The 21,471-nt window shown below is 40.6% G+C and overlaps 1 protein-coding gene across 1 annotated transcript in view; it reads left to right on the forward strand.

The window, feature by feature from the left end:
• SLC25A13 (solute carrier family 25 member 13) overlaps positions 1-21,471 on the forward strand; it is a 172,666-nt gene that overhangs the window by 125,399 nt on the left and 25,796 nt on the right. Inside the window, 1 exon segment of the mRNA XM_054564276.1 lies at positions 20,650-20,790. Within this exon segment, the coding sequence (XP_054420251.1) occupies positions 20,650-20,790 (141 nt within the window).

Genomic DNA, 21,471 nt, shown 5'->3' on the forward strand with positions numbered 1-21,471 from the left:
GGAGAGGGGGCCAGTCCCCACTGACCACTTCCAGTTAGGTTCCCAGTGACTTTGAAAACTTACATTATCTCCGAGTACACTGTTGTTATTGCTGAGTTGCTGTTACTTTAAGAAAAAAATAACATGTAGTGCCACATGGTCTGTAGGTTGCAGTCCCTAAATCGATTGAAAAAAAAGTGTATATTGACTGTCTTCTGTGCAACTAGTAAAATAGCAGGTTGAAATCCCAAGGGGGCTGGAATCTTTAGTTTGTGATCCTTCGATCTTAAGATCATCAGATAAGGAAATATAAATGATGCCATGACTTATTTCAAGGAAGATATAAAACTGATGATCAGTTTATTTGGCACAAAAAAATCACATTGAAATGAAATTAAATAATATTCACCCGAAAAAAAAATGTCAAAAAGTATGAACCTCTGTCTTAGGAAGCTCATATTATTTAAAATTATTTGCATGCCAATAAAAAATAATGGTATTCTGTAATAATTTTTGGAAAGATAAGCAGACATGCTTTCTGAACAATAGTCCTTTCATAATAGACCCACTGTATTTTTCCATTGAGATACACACCCATGAACGCACATTTTTGTGTGTGTATATATGTAAATATATCTAATGCTTATGGGAGTTTATATTCATTTTAAGTGGGAAAAATAATTGATATGTTCATGTTGCTGGTGCCAGAAGGGATTGGTGAAAACATCACCATTGGGAAAAACATGGCATAAAGGAGTAATCTTAACTTCTGTCCCTGCAAGTAAGTTTGACCCAGTTGTTGTTACCTATGTCTTCATTATAATGGTAGTTCCCGTGTGCATGGTATTTTTATGCCTGTTTGCACAGCATGTATCAGATACCATTTTTAAGGCAAGTTTTTATCGTGCATGTTGTTTTGCATCACATTTAGTTCCAGTTAATTCCTGTAATTTTGAAAAACAAAAAGATGCAGACACCCCTGTGTACACCTCTTAGCTTATGACGATCAAACGTGACAAATGCTGCTGGAAGCCCTCAGGTGCCTGTCCCAGTAGCTTCCCCGCCTCGTCTCCCAAGAGCTGGCCCTATCCTGACTTCGGTGTTTTTCATTTCCATGCATATGTTTATACTTTTTTGTTTTTACATTCGAGTGTATCCCTAAGCCGTATAAATGTTTGCTTTTGGATACTTCATTCTGACCTAGTGCTGTAGGAACAACCCAGAGGATTCCCACATTGACGCCTTTGCTTTTTTTTCCGTTAGTGCAACTTATGCTTTGCTTGTCAGAAAAGAATAGTAATTGGGAATATTATTTTCAGATGTTGCATTGTGGCATACAGGGAGTATGTCTGTTACAGATGTGTATATTTTGGGGATTTTATATAGATATAGTTGGAACCGTGTATTTATTTAACCAAGTTTTTGTAACTTGAGGTTTCTTTCCTTGACTACAGGCATTTCTTCAGTATTGCCATTTAAACTCATGCCTAGTCCTGAGTAAATCTGAAACTGTAACCCTCCCTACTCCCAACACACATACCTCCTCTCTGTCTTACTGTTCCCCCTCCCTCCCTCCTTCCTAACGGAAATGATTTTAGTAGTGTTTCTCCATCATTGAAGAGGAGAGATGTTCTGCTCATCTACTTCTATATAACAAGTCATCCTAAAATTTAGTTGCTTCAAACTGCAGTTCGTTATTATTCTCCCTCATGGTCCCGTGGGTTGCTTGAGTTGAGCTGAGTATTTCTTACATGTGATCTCCATAAGGTTATAGGCAGACAGCAGCTGGGCTGGAATCCTCTAAAGGCTTAACTGAGATGCACTCAGTCTAAGACGGCTCACATCTGTGGTTGGTGGTGATGTTCACTGTTTGCTAGGAGCAGCTGGGGCTGTTGTCCAGGTCATCTGCTGTGGCATCTCTGTACCGTGGGCTTTTCAAACCTTGGCAGCTCAATTTAAGGAGAGAGCTTGCCAAAAGCAGACATTCTAAGACTTCTGGGCAGAAGCTGTAAGACTTCTTTTGATCTAACCTTGAATGTCACTTCTGCCAGATTCTGTTGGTCAGATAAACCACCTGCACCAGCCTAAATTCAAAAAGAGGAAATTATACTCTACCTCTCAATGAGAATAATAGCAAAGAATCTACTACTGGAAGGTTCAATAAGCAGTGTTGTAAGATAAAAACGTGCTCATGCCCTCTACTTTATGAAGATTTCCTAGTTAATCCCATGTCTTCTCTGAGGATCTACTGCCGGTTCTGGAACCCATTCCTGCTCCACATCGCTCTTGGTTGCAGGGAGCAGAAACTCACCAAAGTACAATAACTAAATGGAAGTTTCCCTGAGGGGTATACATGAAACGAAATCAAAGGCTCTTGGGAATAGATGCCCCTCTGGGAACTGGCTGCTCTCTCCTTTTTCTCCTCTCAGGCTTCTGGGTCATTCTCACAGTGATGTTGCATCTCTCTGCACATTATTTTTCAGACTTTTATTAGAGCAGTTTTAGGTTTACAAAATTCAAAAATGCAGAGATTTCTCATATATCTCCTGCCCCTAAACCTGTATAGCCTCCCCTGTTACCATCATCCACCACCAGAGTGGTACATTTATTACAACTGATGAACCTATAGTGACACATTACAATCACTCAACATCCATAGTTTTACTTTAGGGTTCGCTCTTGGTACATTCTATGGGTTTGGACAAATGTGTAATGACATATACTTACCGTGATAACATCATACAAGTATTTTCACTTCCCGAAAAGTCCTCTGTCCTCTGCCTGTTCATCTTCCCTTCTCTCCCGCCCTGACAAACACTGATCTTTTTACTCTCATCATAGATTTTGCCTTTTCCAGAATGTCCCTGTAGTTGGAATCATATAGTATATAACCTTTCCAGGATGACTTTTTTCACTTAAATGCGTTTAAAATTTTTCTGTGTTTTTTTCAAGACTTGATAGATAGTTCACTTCTTATTAGTGCTCAAAAATACTCCTTTGGAGGTACCACAGTTTATCCATTCACTATTGAAGGACATCTTGGTTTCTGCCAGGGTTTGGCAATTATAAATAAAGTTGCTATAAACATCCTTGTGCAGGTTATTGTGGAAAACATAAGTCCTCAACTCGTTTGGGTAAATGCCAAGGAGTTCAATTGTTGGATCTTATTGGTAAAAGTATGTTTAGCTTTATTACAAACCTACAAACTGTCTTCCAAAGTGGCTTTACCATTTTGCATACCCATCAGCAACAAAGGAGAGTCCTTGCTCAACATCCGTGCCAGCATTGGCGTTGTCAGTGTTCTGTGCGTCTTCTTGCTTTGCTGATCCATTTCTTCCTTCCTCGTGGTGTTGACTTCCTCAAGAATTACCGTTGTGTTCTTGCTGGCCATCTGGCTTTTCTCCCTACAGTATGACCTTCAACTTCTTTTCATTTTCAGCCCCAGCTAATTAGCTCAAGTTGCTCAATTTTGTTTTTCATTTAATTATCGAGAGAGGAAATTTCATTGATGAGCCCTCATCTTTGTGTGCCATATACAGAGCTGCCTCAAGTCAGGCCCCTCCTAGATATTAATAACTCTGCTTAACAAATCCATTTTTGACCATCTATAAATGTGTTCAAACTTTTCTTGTAGAATTTTCATTTTAGCTTGAATTCTGTAAGTATTCCCTTAAATAGTAGTGTATGTACTTTTGTCATAAAATATACCCAAAGCCATATTCCTTATGGTTGAGCTTGAAATCCATTGAGATTTCAGACCCAATCATACCAAACCAGGGAGAAAATTTCCTCCTGTAAGAACACATGTGCTCTGGCAATCAGAGCTGGTGAGTCAGACTGTCCAAAATGTATTTAATTCCTACTTTTGTGCTCTCTCTATTCCCAGGGTTTTCTGTGGACATGTGGCCTCACAGTGCAGTTTTGTTAAGGCAGAGGTTTTATTTCTCTGTGCAAGTCTCTGTGCACATATCCTAGTTATAAATATGGAATGACATGAGGCTCAGCCAGTGAGTTTAAATTCTATTGTGTAGCTCCGATGTAGCATGTCAAATAGCCAAGATTTATTATGTATTATGCTGATGCTATGAAAATAAGGTTATTTTTTTAATGTTTGCATCTTTATAATCCATGTTTAGTTTGATGAAAATCTAATTATTAGTTGCATCAAATTTTATTATTGCTATTATTTAGAATATTCTCTGTGAGTTTTTCTTTTTTCTTTTTTTTCATACTCCAACAATCTAAGACAGTATTGTAAGGGATTTTTTGTTGTTGTTCATCAATGGTAATTTCTATTTTAGAAAATGATTTACAGGCAAGATTAATGCGAGCTAAATTAGCCTTGCTTTCACAAGCTTTACATTATTTACAGTACTTTTCATCCATTTCCATGATTTTCCAAACTTAAAATTGTACCAGACATACATGTATTAGTCGAGATTATGTCAGACATTTTATATATTTCAACATGTTACCATTGTGATTTTCAGTTATGAAAACAATAATCATATTAATGCTGTGGTGGAAAATAAAGCAAAATAAACAGCCCATAAGTTTTCATATTTTATATTGTAAGTTTTCTTAATTTGTACTTACGGTTTGTTTCTGTCTTCCAACTCTGTTGACTCCAAGGCTTAATTTCAGGTATTATGTATGTATGGCCTGTTGTCCTGTTAAATATGGCCCTGCTTTGCCACATGATAAGATATTCCTATAAAACCTTGTGCTGACAGCTGATGCATCCTGGAACCTTGGGTAAATGCTGACTGAACTGACATCTAAAAGTGCTGAAGACAGGACCCATGTGCTGAAGTCAGTTGTCACTGTTACGTCTTTGTGCCAAGCATTGCATCTGACATATGGGAGAAGCTTCAAAATATTTATTGAGTAGACAAATTGAGCTTGAACAGAAGGTGTTGGTGATGAGGGCAGTTAACATAGGGTAGTTACTTGTTATACTGTACTGCTATTAACTTAGATACAGATGGCCAGTATAGAGGCAGTAACTCCCTGCATTGGAGCGAAGTTAAGGAACTGATTGACTTTAGAGAATAGCTGTAACATGTGTACATAGGTTTCCAGGATATTTCACAAGAAAGGCATTCCATGATCACTCAGTAGCAGAACCAACCTTTAAAAATCTATTTATTTAATTTGGCTTTTTTTCTAAGAATGGCAAATAAACTAACCACCAAATATGTAGAGAACCTTAAGAATAGGACGAAGATAAATCACTTGGGGCATTTGACATAGCTAATCATTATTGCTTATGTTTTGAATAGAAAATATTTTATCAAATGGGTAATGTGAAATGACCATGCCAGAATCATGAAGGAATCATATAAAAGAGTGGCTTTAAAGCAAAAAGAGACTAAAAACAATGAGATACTACTACACACCCATTAGAATGGCTAAAATTGGAAGAAACACTGACAATATCAAATGCTGATGAGACTGTGGAACAACAAAGACTCTCATGCATTGCTAGTAAGAATGCAAAATGGTACAGCCACTTTGGAAGATAGGCTGGAGGTTTCTTACAAAACCAAACATACTCTTACAGTAAGATCTGGCAACTGCACTCCATGATATTTACCCAAAGGAGTTGGAAACTTACGGTTTCAGTAAAAACCTTCACAAGGATGTTTATAGCAGCTTTATTTGTAACTGTCAAAATTTGGAAGAAACCAAGATGCCCTTCAGTAGGTGAATGGATAAACAAACTGTGATGTATCCAGACAATGAATATTGCTGAGACCTAAAAGGAAATGAGCTATGAAGGCACGAAAAGATACCAAGGAACTTTAAATGCATATCACTACGTGAAAGAAACCAATGTGAAAAGCCTACATAACCTGTGGTTCCAACTATAAGACATTCTGGAAAAGACAAAACTATGGAGGCAGTAAAAAGACCAGTGGCTGCCCAGGGTTCGTGGAAGGGAACAGAGGTGAATAAGCAGAGCACAGGATTTATAGGGCATGGAAATCCTCTGTGTGATACTATCATCGCACATATGTGTCATTACACCTTCACTCAAACCCTAGAATGCACCAAGAGTGAACCCTAAGGTAAACTGGATCTTGAGTGATTGTGATGTGTCATTGTAGGTTCATTGTAATGAATGCACCACTCTGGTGGGGGACGCTGATAATGGGGAGGATGTGCATATGTGGGGACAGGGGTTATATGGGAAACCTCTATACCTGGAACGGCTCTAAAAAAGAAAATCGTGGTGGGGGGCAGGAAGCCTATGAAGAGCAAAAAAAAAAAAAAAAAGTTAACCATGGCTATATCTAAATTGGGAAGTTTTTGAGAAACTAGTGAGGCACCTCCACACCACAGTTTGCCCAAAAAAGTCTTCGGGGATAGGGGTGGGACTAAGGCACTGCGCTGCAGTGAGAAGTCTGCTGCCTGCCTGCTTCTGTGAAAAGCTCTTTCTCTAAACCTCTACTTGGACTCTGGGCAAAAATAAAGAGGTATCTGATGGGAGTGAGGGTTCATGGGAATGGGCTGCCTTTAGTGGCTCAGAAATGTCATCTAATTAGGAGAAAAGTTCAACATGGGATGGACACCGCGCCAGCCAGATGTCTCTCTCCTATTTTCCTCTCATTCCCTCTTTGGGGAAAGTCTCAGAGTAGCTTGACTTAACACAGTTCAAATGTTGGGCCATCCTTCTGGTTTTCTAATAAAGAGAAGAGGGGTTTGTTATGATATGAAAATATGAAGAAAGATTGGGGCGCAGCTTTCACAAAGTTAAGGTACTTTAGACATTGAAGGTCTGTAAATCATTAAATGATTCTGGTAGTAGTAGTCAAAATAGACATGTATAACAGGCAGAGCCCAAATGCGAACATATTTGACAGGTCTGTAACTTAATTGCTTTTTAATGTCAGTCAAACAGATTCTACTTTGGTTTCTTGGCCAAGCTTCTATAGGCCTATTAAAACCCTGTGACAGCAATTTTTAACCGGTGCGCTGCAGCAGGCATGCTAGTGTGCCGTGGGGATTTTTAAAACATACAATACCTGACTATTTAGTCAGGGTCACTGACCTCCTTTCCCTTGGATGGTCAAATAAAAAAATAACAGCCAACACAACAATAACTGTCCATGGTGAATAAATCAAAATTATATCTGGTTTTGTTTTTTTGTTTTTTGTTTTTTTTTTTGTCAGATTGGGAAATAAAAATTTTTTTTGGTGTTCTGCAGAATTTTAGTAATTAGTTTATGTGTGCAATGAGATGAAAAGGTTGAAAATTGGTGCCCAAATATTTGTAAAACGTGTAAACAATATAGCCTTTTTCTGCCTTAACATGTAATTGAGAAAATCTCAATTTGGTATCTGTCTCAAAAACAAGTGGCGGAATCTCTTCTCTTTTCAAAGTTCTTAAAAACGTAATTACGGGGGGTGGGTGCGTGTGTGTGTGTGTGAGTGTGTGTAGAGCTTAATGCACACACCATATCATAGGAGAAAATCCTGTATTGCTTTATGTTCAGAGATGCACATTTAGTCACGGCCAAATTAGGTATATGTTAGTTTTTCAGGGCTGCCATAACAAAATACCACAGACTCTGTGGCCCAATCAGCAGAAATTTATTTTCTCCCACTTAGGGAAGCCAGAAGTCCAAGATCAAGGTGTCTGCAGGTTTGGTTTTCTTCTGAGGCCTCTCTGCCTCGCCCGCAGACGGCCACCCTCCCCTGCCCTCACGTGGTCACCGCTCCTTCCGTGAGCGCCGCAATTTCCTCTTACAAGGACTCCAGTCACATGAGATTATGACTGGGTTATGACCCTGATGATCTTGTTTCACTTAAATGACCTCTTTAAAGGTCCTACCTCAGAGTCACACTCTGAGATAGAGGGGTAGGACTTCAACACAGATGTAAGAGGGACACAATTCACAGCCCCTAACCCTAGGGGTAAAGGTAAAGGGTTTTTTCTCACCTTGCAATGTAGACTCATTCCTGGTTGCAGTAGCTGGGCGGCCGCTCTGGTGAGAGCACCAGGTTGACACTTTCCATTCAGAGCTGGATGGAGTGTGTGGCCTCAGGGCCACATGCCTCCTCATGTTTGCCAGCTTCTCTGTGAGGCTGTTCAGTGCCTGTCTTTGGTTCTCACGAACATCAGGTGACTGCTGTTGGGCACTGAATTTTATTTATTTATCTACCGCTGGTTGCTGAATGTCTGTTCTGTGTCTGCGACCTTTATATATGAAGATACCTGTACTATATACAAATTATTTTCATGTCTCCATTTAACGTTGAGTTACTAGGAGAGTAAATGGAAAACATGCTGAAGCTTAGATTTCTTAAGAAATCTTTATTTTCCAGTTTATTAAAAAATCAAGTGCTGTCATCACTTGAGTATTCACTTTGTATGTAATGAAAATCATTAGACATTTATTAGTGTAGACCTTTTTGGTAGTTCCAGTTTTACTTGTATCCAAATAATCAAAATAATGTATTTGGGCTTTAGTTTTAAAAAAAAGTCATATTCCATAACGTCATATTAACCTATTTTTGACACAGGTAAGCACACGTTTTAGAATGTCAGTGTGCAATTAGATATTCTTAGCACATGTCATTCGTGAAAAGCACTTTAAATCTAAGTATATTCAATTGAGCATAATTAAAATATCAAGATACATATTCTTCATATACATTTTACCACTTAATTTTTTAAGTAGCTATAAGTACCTACCATGTGAATTCAAATTAAAGGGAGGTGATTAAATTACAGTTAATGCTTTTAGTTTAATATATAGCAGGAATTATACTATGTTAAAAAAAAAAAAACACTGCTCTTTTTTGTGGACAGAAGATTGATGATGAAATTGATTTTTTTTAATGCAAGACTGTTAATGTTCTCTGCATATTCTCAAGACTTGCCTGGAATGGTTTGGGGGTGAGGATATCATTAAAAAAAAGAACATGGTTTTTCATCTTGTGGGGTTTTTTGTCTCAACTCCCCAGGCCTGGAGAAAGAATGTTTGGGGATACTACCTTGTTAGTAAAAAGACATTGGAGAAAGGCTTGTTTAATTCATAACATGTTAAAGAAAATGGTTTATGGGAAAATGTGAACTGGAGCTCCTAAACTGATCCTTTTGGTGATGTATTTAGATAATATTTTATGCTCATATTTCCTGTGGTTATAATAATGAGCAATCAGCGCTGACAAGTCATTTTTAAGGCACATATTACTTTAAAACTTACTTGTTCAGAGTTATTGGACCTAAAGTATGGTAAGGTCATTTTTGTGAAGGTCACTGTTCTTGGAGTGGAGAAATTGGGCAGTACATTAGGATCATGTTGCCTTTCTAAATATTTGATTTCTTGAAATTCTTGTTTTTAAAAAAGAAATAGATACATCACTTCCCACAATGAAGTTACCTATTCAGAATCAGAAGTGTTAACAATGAAGTAAATCATTATATAGCATGGCAAGAGGAACTGGGGTGGCAAAATTGTGAAAAAGAGAAGAAAGAAAACTTACAGAAGCACCTGGACACAGAGCAGATCTGTGATAGGAGCTACACCTCGGGTCATTTGCAGACTGTCTAGTCCATTTCAGAGAGGGGTCGTTAGAAGGGAAAAATACCTCTATTTTACTTCTGGCCGCGAGGACTGGTTCATATGAAAGATTGGAGCATTTGAAAAGAATGATGCTTTGTGTCAGTGGACCCCTATTCATTTGAGAAGCCTGGTGCTTGGGTTTCCTGCTGACAAAGTTGTAGCTTCCACAGTCCCATTTTCCTTTCTGGTTGCTCTCAGCCCTCCAGGATGCAAAGGCGAATTTATGAAGATTGTGGACTCTAGACAGGAATCACAACAGCAGAAACTGCCGTATGGAGATGAGAGCTTTCAATTGTACTGGTAGCAGGATGAGGCATCCGGCAGCCCCTTGGGTTAGCTTTAAAAGCCCCCAAATTAGAAGTTGCTCTTGACCATTGTGAGTAATTGTGTTGCCTTCACTCCTAGCAGTGGTGCTACCTGGTCAGATGAATGTGCACTGTGGTTTTCAGCACTGAGGAACCTTTTGTGCTACATAAAATTGAGTCTCCCTCTCAGCCCCTTTTGTGACAGTGGCTCACGTTTTCAAAGTGATTTGCCAGTGTTGGGGGCAGTCCACACCTGAATGGAAAGCATAGACCAGTCCCACAAACATAATGTGGTGAACTATGCTGGTTACCTTTCCGGCCATTGTCATTTTTACCACCTTCTAAAGCAGGTCATGATTAACCATTTCTCAATAACAAAAGTATTTCAAAATTCAAATTGCCCAAAATTTATTGACTGTCCACTTAAATTCAATGAAATAACCGTAAATGAATTTAAATTAAAAATCATATGATTATGTTGAGCTTTACTACATTATCCATTGCTCACTTAGGTGTGTTATTTCTCCCCCCACCTTTTTTTTTTTAACCTGATATAGCTACTTCCTACCAATTCTTAGTTTAATTTTGCTTTCCTCATACAGAAAGTTTAACTTACAGATTTCTAAGGAAAGGAAAATTTGAGAACTCATTTGTAAGTTAGGTTCACCTAAACAGAGTTCTGTCCTATATTTATCAATAGTAATCAATACCATTGATGGAGCACTACAGTATGTTAGGTACTGGGATCAGTGCTTTAGGGTCATGTTTTCATTTAATTCCCCATATAATCCTGCAAATCACAGCTAGAATATGTGCGCCATGAGGGGGGATCTTTGTCGGCCCTGTTTGCACCCGCTATGGGGTTGGCACACAACTCCATATTCATTGACTGCATGAAGAGCATTATCGTCAGTATGCTCATTTTACAGATGATGTAAGCTTGGAGTGGGTAGCCTAAGAAGTTGGCCAAAGCCTAGGCTGTCAAGCGTGGTACCATACTGACTCCCAGCAGTGCCCCCCATTTCTTGACCCATTGCTTTGTGTCAGTTCACGTGCATCAGTGAATTGGTGTTGTCTCTGCGGTCCAAATATGAAATCCAATTCTTAGCAAGTTTGAGGAACTGCCAGAGGTCACATATAAGGAAATGATAAAGCCTGAATATAAATCCAGGTCTGTTTGACTAAGGTGATCCCGTTCTGAGCCACTGTGCTTTATTTAGCTACAACTCACACCATAATTGTTAGCCCATTTGAATGAAATTAAAAATATGTACTAGTTATACATGTCTGAGTTTAAACTGCCCCTCAAGGATTCAGACCTGGCATGATTTAGGGATTTTACTGCCTAAGAGCTTGGGGCTTTCTTATGATTTCTTGCCTAATCTACAAAGGAAAATCTGATGCATCTGATAAAAAACTGGAAAAAAAAAAACCTTTCTTTCATATTTCTTGATATACTTGAGTATCTCTGAATCATTTATCAGGCAGATACTCTGTTTAAACAAGAAAGAAAAAAACTGAAAACAAATCTGTTCTGAAGCACAGCCTTTTTGGCACAGCAAATCGACACAATGGTTCTGAGTTTGGGTTAGGAATGAGGCCAGCCTTGGGTTCAAGTTCTGTCTTGTCTTTGGACAGAATTCTGTGCTTTTGTTTCATCATCTCCAGAATGGCAGGTGGAAAGGAATGCTGGAGTCATCTACTGGGTTATCTTTCCTTCTGCTGGGGAACCATTTGTTGAAAAATAAAGACATTGTAAAAAAAAAATCCTTACATAACTGGTCAGAAAGGATACCCTTACCAGCCATTGAATTTTATGCAACAAAATCTTGGTCTCCTGTTGTACCAGCCAGTGTAGTTTTGTTACCATAACCGAACCCAACCATCGGAGGTGTTGGGGAGGTCCTACCACTCGCCACCTACCAGACAAAACTCCAAAGACAGAGTTTGGTGGAAAAGAAAGGAATCTTTTATTTAACAATAATAAATAATGGCAAGTTTCTGCCTAAAATATCTGGGTAGCAAAAGTAAGGCGAAAGAAAAAGTATGACATCAAAAATAGCTATTTAAATATTTGTTACTACACTACCACATTTCAAGAACTGAAAATAACAGAACAAAATCTGTTCACAGTGCTGACTATTACCACCAAGGTCTTTGGAAATAATGGCAAGCCCATATACCTAAAAGCCCATCTCCTCTAAGACACCCAAAGAAAAATCACCATCACCCCCTGCCAGCTCATTTCAAGGTTGTGCCAGGGATCCGTCTTCCCACCCGAAAGCATCATGAACATAGGTGGCTTAGCTGGTATCCATCCAGTCACTGTCGAGCTTTAGGCCTCTTTTGGAGTCTGTGACCCCAGGCCTTGGCTCGTGGCGCCCTCTTCCTACTGCAGCTCACAGGCCTGCGCTGGCCATGGTCGGCATGCCTGCTGGTGACTGTTGACACACCCTCCCCAACGCCCCTCCCCCACCAGGGGAGGCGAAAGGACCAACTGACTTTTGCTCCCCAGCAAGCTCTGTGTCAAAGTCCTCTCCCAGAATCCCATGGATGCCAAAAGCCAGTAAGTGTGTTCAGACTTCCAACAAATGGGGGCCAGTGGCAGCGGTGTTTGCCTTTGCCCCTCTTCTGGCCACCATATTTAGCAAGGGTGGGAGTCCCCAGTCACACATGTTCTATACAAGCTCCCTTCTCCGGCGGCCCCTCCCTTCACAGGGAGGCCAAGCCGCTTCCAACTTTGTTTTGCCTCAGGGTTGTCTCCCCACACCTGCCTTCTCTCCGTGGTTTGCCTCACTCCTCTGTTACACGTACAGACTTACATCCTTCTAACTTGCAGGACCTCTTGTTAACGGTGTGTTCTGTATGTAAAGAGTGAAAAGAAATTCTGTGGAGCAAGAGTCAAGATGGATTAACTGTATTCTGTTTTGTAGTCTCTGGGGCTGATGGAGAAAGGGATCAAAACCAGCCCCAGGGTCAGCGACTCAGGAAGCCCCCAGGTACTGAGTGGAGCCGAAGGGAACTCTTAGCTACAAGTAAAAGGGGGGCCGCTCTACCACTCACTGTGCTCCTGAGCAGCGCCTCCCACACGCCTTTTCAGGGAGCTCAGTGACCCTCTGTGGCTCAATTTTTAACATTCCTCTAGTCTTGGGCTACTTTTTGAAGTCACTGACTCTGTAAATGTGTGTTAATGTGTACTGATGAAAGATTCTTCATGTGACTTTTTGTTCAGAATGTTCCTATCTTCAAACACCTATAGGAAACCTTGTTGAAATTTTATTTAGTAAGATTGCTTTGAATTTTAAATGAATTTGTGGAAAAATTGACACAACATTTGACTGTTATAATTCATTTATAGGAAAACTGACATTTTTTTACATTTGTATTTTAAGTTAATTTACTGGCAAACTGACATGTTAACAACATTGAATCTCCCAGTCTAAGTTTAATACTTGTTTCTCTAGTATTCAAATACTTATGTCCCCTTTAAAAAAAAAAAAAAAAACACCTATATTTTCTTTATTTTAATTGTCTAGATTTTATGTTAGGTTATTCCTTATTAATGCCACTTACCAAAAAAACAAGTTAATGTGTAAGATATGTTGGTATAGCAGTTCCCTATTTTTTCTCTAAAGATATATAATGTCTTTGTCAGGTTCCTTTTTTAAAAATACTACAAAGTGTGTGTGTGTGTGTCTTATGTCACACTGATGCTAATATTCAAGAATAATGGAGTAAGCAGTGGAATGTTCTTTTTCAGAACCTAGTAATAGCCTGAGTAGAAACCCACCTAGCACTGACCCTAGTTATTTCTCATCTACAGTCTTTTGCACACAGTAGGCTCTTAATAGAGGACCTGCTGTGGAGCTGCCTGGAGCCCTGGGGCCCTGGGGCAGGTACAGGTAAGCAACCCTAAGCAGTGTTTATACACAAGCAGCTTGCTGTGTCTTTCTATCTGTTTGTTTCCTTGAGGGATAGATTGGGTGAGCAACTGCACTGGCTCATCTTTAGATGTCTTAACTACTGCATCTTCTTGTTTGTGTTGCAGATCAGACTAACTTCACCATAACTTTCGGAGGACACGAATATTAATTTTACTATGATTCTGAGGGGTCTTTTGTTCTCATTGATTTGGTTTAAACTTCAGAATTTTACTCATGTCTCCTTGTGCCAAATCCTGATCTATTTGCTTCTATTATTTTTTTTTTTCTATTTTTAAAGCATAAATAGTAAGAACAACTACTGGTGGTCAGCTTCTGCTCTGAAACAAAATTTTCCCACAACTCTGTCATTAAAGCAAATCTGCGGTCTTCGCGAAACTTGACCTTCCATAATCTTGCTCTTCTACTCAGAACTGGGATGTTTTGCGTAGGCATAACACAGTCATCCCTAGCTCTGTTCTCTCTTTTCACTCTGCCCTAGATCTTTGTCCCTTACAACCCTATAAATTTTCATTCTGTGTTGCTTGCTTTCATAAATGACTGTCCTACTCCCTTTTCCCTTCCCTTGAATATGTACATTATATAAACGAATTCCTTGGCATCCGGTTTCCCATCTGTCACATCAGGGGTCACGCAGGATGCTGGGCTTCGCCTCCCCGGGCCAGGAGACGCTGTGACCGGTTGGCCTTCTCTCTGGAGCCCCTTCCTGACTTTCGTGCCCGGATTACTGTGCAGTGGTGTGTCGCAGAGGTTTCCCAGCACTTCTTAGGTCCTTCGTCTTCCTCCCACCCCACAGAAGCTCCTTTGAGTGGGATAATGCCCTCCTCTGGCCCTGTCCTTAACTCCCAACTTCCCCTTCCCCTGTCTTCTTAGGTGTGTGATATATCTCCTTAGTTCCCTTGGTTCCTGTCACACAGATGCATAAATGTTGACCTCACCCTTTCTTTGGCTTTACTCACCTCTTCTGTCCCCTGTTCAGAAGCCGAGCCCTGTTGATCTCTGTTGCATCCATTTCTCACCCATCCCACCCACTCCCTCCTTACCAAGTGTTCCAATTCTGGTCTCTCTTTTTTTTTTTAATCTTACCTAGTTGCTAAAACCTTAATTGTTATCCATGCCTCAGGGCTCTCCCTGCCTAATAAACCCCCCACCTGCTGGCCTGTCTTCTCTGGGAGACAGAGATACAGGGAAGGACTCTGGCTCCTACACTGTGTCCCCGCGCGGCTCCCGCTGCACCACATTCGAAGGCACCACCTCCAGGATGCAACCCTGTTCTTCAGAGTAGCACTCCAGGCCTTCCATGACTTGTCCCCAGTTGTCATTTTCAGCCATCCTTTCTCATACCCCTGCCATGCCACCTAAAGCAAATGGCCTGGTCCGTTCTTCCTTTCTGCCCTGGTACGCAGTCTCGGGCTCCGGCATCCAGCAGGTGCAGCTTTGGATCCAGGCTGTACCTTCCCAGCTGTGGGGCCGCAGGCAAGTTCTGTAACCTTCACCCCTTCAGCCTCGGTTTGCTCACTTACAAAAACTGGAATAAAATTACTAACTACTTGATGATATAAAGACCCAAGGATAAAATTCTTACAAAGCTCTTAGCACAATGCCTGGTGTACAGAGTAAGCACTCAGTAAATGCTAGTGAATGATAATGTCGATCTTATGATAATTACCTTTATTAAAATTTCACTGGACAGATGTGGTGCTGGGTCTCTCTACCAGTAAGTGTGAGAAGCCCTTGTCACTGTGCCTTTCTGCCATTCTCTGCCTGGATTTCCTAAATCTTAATCTCACTTCAATCACCAACTGATGTGTTATCTTATTACATGTTTTACTACCTGCCCAGATTACCGCAGCGGGGAGAAATCTTGCCATCCTTTGAATTGCCATGGCAATTTGCCGGTACCTTAGCTCTTATCATATATTATAATTATCTTTTTTCATGTGTCATTTTCTCTGTTCATAAGGCATATATTTATTGGACTCAGCAGAAAATCCTTTCCGCTTGCTGGCTGTGTAGACCTGGGTAGTTGCTGTGTTAGTCTGCTAGGGCTGCCAGAACACAGTACTGCACACTGGGAGACTTCAACAGCGTGAATTTATTTTCTCATGTTTCTGGAGGCTAGAAGTCTAAGATCAAGGTGTCAGCATGGTTTCTTTTAACACTTCTCTGCTAGGCATGAAGATGGCCACCTTTTCTCTGTGTCCTCACATGGTCTTTGTACATATACGTGCCTGTATCTTAGTGTCTTCCTGTTATAAGGACACAAGTTACTTTTTTATTACTTTAAAAAAGTCACCTTAATTACTTTCTTGAAGGCTCTATCTCCAAATATAATCACATTCTCAGGTACTGAAAGGTAGTAGTTCAATATATAAATTTTGTTAGAACACAGCTCAACCCTTAACGATTGCTTTCATCTTTCTGTGCCTCAATTTTCTCTTACATAAAATCTCGGGGCAAAAAAAATACCTCTTGAGTGGTCTGAAGATCTATATATAACATGCAAAACAATACACTGCTAGCCCATAATTGATGCTTAATGAGTATTTATTACTTTTACTCCTATTTCAAGCTCCTTGAAAACAAAAATGCTTTCTCACTCATACTCCGTCCTCGCAATTCCTGGGACAAACTTTGAACATGATTGCTTATAAACATTTGGTGAATAAACGTATGAATGAATGATTAGGTCACAGAAATGAGTCTGCAGTAGGTATGTGCATTTCTCTTTAGATGGATCCAGATATTGGGCAGCAACTAAAAGTTCAGTAACAAAGACTATTCCAAGAAGCCTGTAGAGAAGTCAGTGTCCCCACTGTAAATATAATATGCCCCACGGAGCCAGTTCTAGGGTGGAAAATCTCCCCCATCCTCAGACTTGCCTCAGACTCGAGAGAGTCCTGGGGAAATGATTTGTGACACAGTTGCACATGCACACAAAAAACAGTACCTTCACACAGCCAGAGCTCTCAAGTGATGAGGGACACAAAGACATCGTGCACAATAGGTGTTCCTGTCCGCGGATTTGGCCGTCTTTGATCTCTGCACAGGAGGGACCTGGGCAGGTACTGTGAATGGATAATAGACCAGGAGCCAGCGGAGCAGCGCGCCCTGTGCTGCTCAGTGATCAAGTCGTGGTGATGCCCAGACACCGCGCATCTGATGATAAGCATCTACTCTCGGTGCCTCGGAGTCTCATTTCCTTCCAGCTTGACTCCAAAGGAGCCATTCATCGCTGGCACCCCTGCACTGTGCCACTTTGAGTCTGTAGGTCCTTTCTTTCTGAGCCCACCAGAGGTAACGAGCACGTCATTATTTTTTCCTGCTATCACTACCCTCTTTCTTCCCACTGCTGCTCTCTCCTGCAGCTCTCTGGGGTGGGTTTGACTTTTGTGTCATCCTTAGTGATTAGAATTCACTTTGTTGTGCTAAAGGAATTGGTATCTCTTGTTTGGCTTGGGGACGGAGAGTTGAGTAAAAGTTCTTATTTTATTGTATATAATGTTAACGTTTATAGGCATTAGTAAAGATATAAGATAATGAGAAAGACATCAATTCTATACCTAAGAATTATATCCTTTAATAATGGTACCACTTGGATGTGTATAAAAAGTTTGTTATGAGATCAGATGTAAAACATACAAAAGTTACTCTGTGAAAGAACGTGGAAGACTGGAATATGAAATCATGGCTTTAAATTAGCCAAAAAGCAGCCTCAGAATTGAAAGGGACCCTTGAGATGATGTAGTAGACTAAAGTGATTCTCAACTCTCACTGTACATGTAATCACATAGGAAAATGTTTCAAAGATGCAGAAATTCTCATTTCATTTGTCTGGAGTAGGGTCTAGACGTCATTATTTATTTTTTATTTTTAAGAGATTTATTTATTTTTAGGCAGAGGGGGAGGGAGAATGAGAAGAAGAGAAACATCAATGTGCGGTTGCCTCTCGCAAGCCCCCTACTGTGTAACTCGCGCACAACCCAGGCATGTACCCTGACTGGGAATCGAACCAGTGACACTTTGGTTCACAGGCCAGTGCTCAGTCCACTGAACCACACCAGCTGTGGCGAGAAGTCACTATATTTTTTAAATCTCTACAAGCGATTGTAACATGCAGCCAGGAATGAGAAACATCCGTTTAGGAGCTAGAGGAAACGAAGCCAACATGTTTGGAGTCACTGCTGTATCTTGAGTACTGTGCTGGCTGCAATACAACTCCCATCTCTTTGATACTCATGAGAATAGTGAGATAGCTTGACAGATAGGAGCTGAGGCTCAGTCTTCACCTGTGATGCTCACCTGCCTCCTTACCTGCTGCTGGCAGTATTTGGTGAGTACACGTCCTGTTCCTGTTCTGTTCTTTAAGAAGATCAATGCACGCTGACTGCTTTCCTTTCAGCCCTTGGTGGGCATGGCCTTACCTACTTTTGAGCTTTCAGAAATCAGCCTCAGGCTACTTTCAGCTCAGTGAAGCTTTCAGTTTTAATTTTACTCATTTTTGCAACTCCAGAGCACAGGTCCAGGAGCACAAACATAATCTTTACTGTTACTGGGTCAGGTCCGTCTCATCCCTTCTTCGTGCCACCGTAAAGCAACTCCTTCCACGTCACGTGGAGAGAGGCAGGTGCAAACCCACAAAACACTCAAGGGCTGTGGACAGGCTGGGGTTGCCCTTCCCGCGTAGCTGCCGGTTGCAGCAGCGGGAGCAAAGCATGGCTGTTGTGGGCCCCGGAGGGTGGGAGCGGATGCCCTCGCGTGAAGCAGAAGAACACACCAGCCTCTGGGTGTGTCGTCTCACCCTCCTTCCCACTTCAGAAGGGCCTTTCTTGGGCCTCTTGTTGAATCCAACCCATGTTTCCCCACCCAGATTGTTCGGTCCACCTCCTCCGAGTGACCTAGGAGTGGTGAAGGTGGTGGGCGAGCCGTGGCAGGAGCCAGCACGGGGAGGCAGTCTGTGTGGCTGTCGAGACTCAGGGGAATACCACTGCCTTCGGAACAGTTTTAATGTTTCATGGAGGAAAGAAAAATTGCAGCTTGTTTTTAAGAACAGGTGTCTCTTGATTCAAGTATTAAGTTGGTAAAAGTGGAAAACAATATGATTGAGGAGCCTAATGAATGAACGTTTTTCTTTTTGGGGCGAGGTGACATTGCCATGTATATTAAATAAGTTATGCAGAATATTTATTTTTCCTTACAGAAGTAATACATGATATATAGAGAGAAGAAATTAAAAATATAGCAAAAAAGAAATAAACCATTTGTAATCTATCACCTCAAAAGCACTACACTGGTGTATCTCTTCCACATAATGTTAAGGTGGGGCTAGGCAAAGGTGTTCATGCTTTAAACATATGAGGGTTTTCACTTCACGTCATATATTGAACATTTTCCACAATATTTTTATTGGCGGGATAGAATCTCATTGCACAAACATACTCAGATTCCTTTAATCCTTTCCTTACCATTAAATACTTATGTTGTTTCTAATTTTTATTTCTAGATATTATAAACAATACTTCAAAGACCATTTTTGTAACTGGTTGTGATTAGTACCATCCATTTTGTGAGGGTGTACTCATCAGTTAATAGAATCAAAGGTTCTAGCAAGGAGTAGTTTTGGATGATATTGACCCAAATCATGCCTGTTACCGTGATGGCATCTTCCAGGCTGTAATATGTCATTACCATGCCTGTGATCTCTTTTGGGCATTCACTGCGTAATAAAGATCTTGAACTATAACTGTGTGTCAACCTTAGTTTGAATGATATAAAAATTTAATATATTTGTGACAAGGAAAAACAAGTTGAAGTACAGTAAGAAAGAATGTAATTGCTTATGATAAATATAGGCTTAGCTTCAAAATAGCTAGCTTAAAATTTCCCTTATAGTGCACTTTAAAGATTTCCACTGATGATCTTGGAGGTGTGGCACCCAGCCATTGCTGGAATGAAATGACACACGTTGTTCAAAGTTTGGGCTGTAATTGATTTAATGCATATTTTTACTACTTTCATATTTATCTTATATGAAAAGAGTAATTCTATACACAGGTAATACATAAATAAAAGATAATAATATGTAACTCCAGAAAACAGTGTTTGATGATTTGCCTTATTTTTTTTAAAAGATTTTATTTATTTTTAGAGAGAGGGGAGGGGAGGGAGAGAAACATGGATGAGAGAAACATAGATTGGTTGCCTCTCCTACACGCCCCAGTAAGGGGGACCCGACCCACAACCCAGGCATATGCCCTGACCAGGAATCAAAACGGTAACCTTTTGCTTTGTGGGACAACGCCCAACCGAGCCATGCCAATCAGGGCCTGCCTGATTTTTTAAGAGAAGAAAATGGCTTTCACCTAAGTTTACATGCTTTCTGGCAATATATGAACCATTGACAAAATCAGGAAGTCCATTATGGGACAACCGTCACTATTCTGACAGGCAGATCTGTGTCTCTTTATTTGGATACTTCGTGTCCTTGGCTTTGAGACCCATGGTCTCAGTTGATTGTGTTTGGAGGAATCTTCATCATTTTAGTATGTGGACTTTGGTGAGGCCAACAGAAGTCTCTCTGTTTTTGGCAAAGTCTCTGGACTTTGCCCTCTTTCAGCCCGCACTTGAAGGAGGCAGGGCCTGTGTACCCACGGACCCTAGCCAGTGACTGTATTTTGATTCAAAGTCATAATCACTAACTGTTTTAATTGATGGGACAAGAACTGAAACTGTGGTCTCTTGAGGACAGAGTATTCAGAGCTCTGTTGAGAATAATCACTCATCTCTTCCTGAACCATTTTACTATTAGCCTGCTTTGATGATAATTTTTTTTATTCTTTTCCTTTTTAGGCAGGAGGTTCCCAGGTGATTTTCACAAATCCTTTGGAAATCGTCAAGATCCGTTTGCAGGTGGCTGGGGAAATCACCACTGGTCCCCGAGTCAGTGCTCTGTCTGTCGTAAGGGACCTGGGGATCTTTGGGATCTACAAGGTAACTGTTTATCTGACTGTATGTATGCTCATCCTTTAAACCAGAAACTGCCCATCAGCATGAAATTGATTCCTCACATTTCTACTTCTGAGGAGGATGTTCTGTTGGGGCCCCTGGGGCGCCTTCCTGCCACCCACCAAAAATCTGTCCTTAGAAACACACAGATCAAGGCTGATGGGGACATGAATGATGCCCACAAGTGTTGCTCGGTGCACAGCTCTTTGCAGCAACAGTGGCTGACGCCTTCGTTGGATTTGTTATTGATACAAAAACCTAACTCTCGGTGTCGTCATCCATGAGGGAGAGATGCGAGGATCCCAGGCACAGTCTTTCAGGTTATACGCTGAGCTCAGTTTAAGAGAAGCCCACAGCAGATCAAGAATTTATTATCTAATTCTATACACCCCGGCCCTGTCCATTTGTTTGGGTTGTAATATTTATGTTGAATCTTAATCGTTTTTCATTTAGAAAATAGTTTTTCAGAATGATTGGAAAACCAAACTTTTAGAAAACTCTTAAAATTTGTTATTCACAGTCCTCTACCAAAAAAGTATATAATGGAATATACTGGAATTTGCTTCTTTACCCAGCTGTGATGCTTAAGCAAACATAAGGTGTTCACCATTTTTCAATGAGAAGATTCAAAAAGAATGTTTCATGGTAAACGTGAATGAGTAAACC

Source organism: Pteronotus mesoamericanus, unplaced genomic scaffold, assembly GCF_021234165.1.
Source record: "Pteronotus mesoamericanus isolate MK-2021 breed Mesoamerican mustached bat unplaced genomic scaffold, CSHL_Meso_final scaffold_85, whole genome shotgun sequence".
NCBI lineage: Eukaryota > Metazoa > Chordata > Mammalia > Chiroptera > Mormoopidae > Pteronotus > Pteronotus mesoamericanus.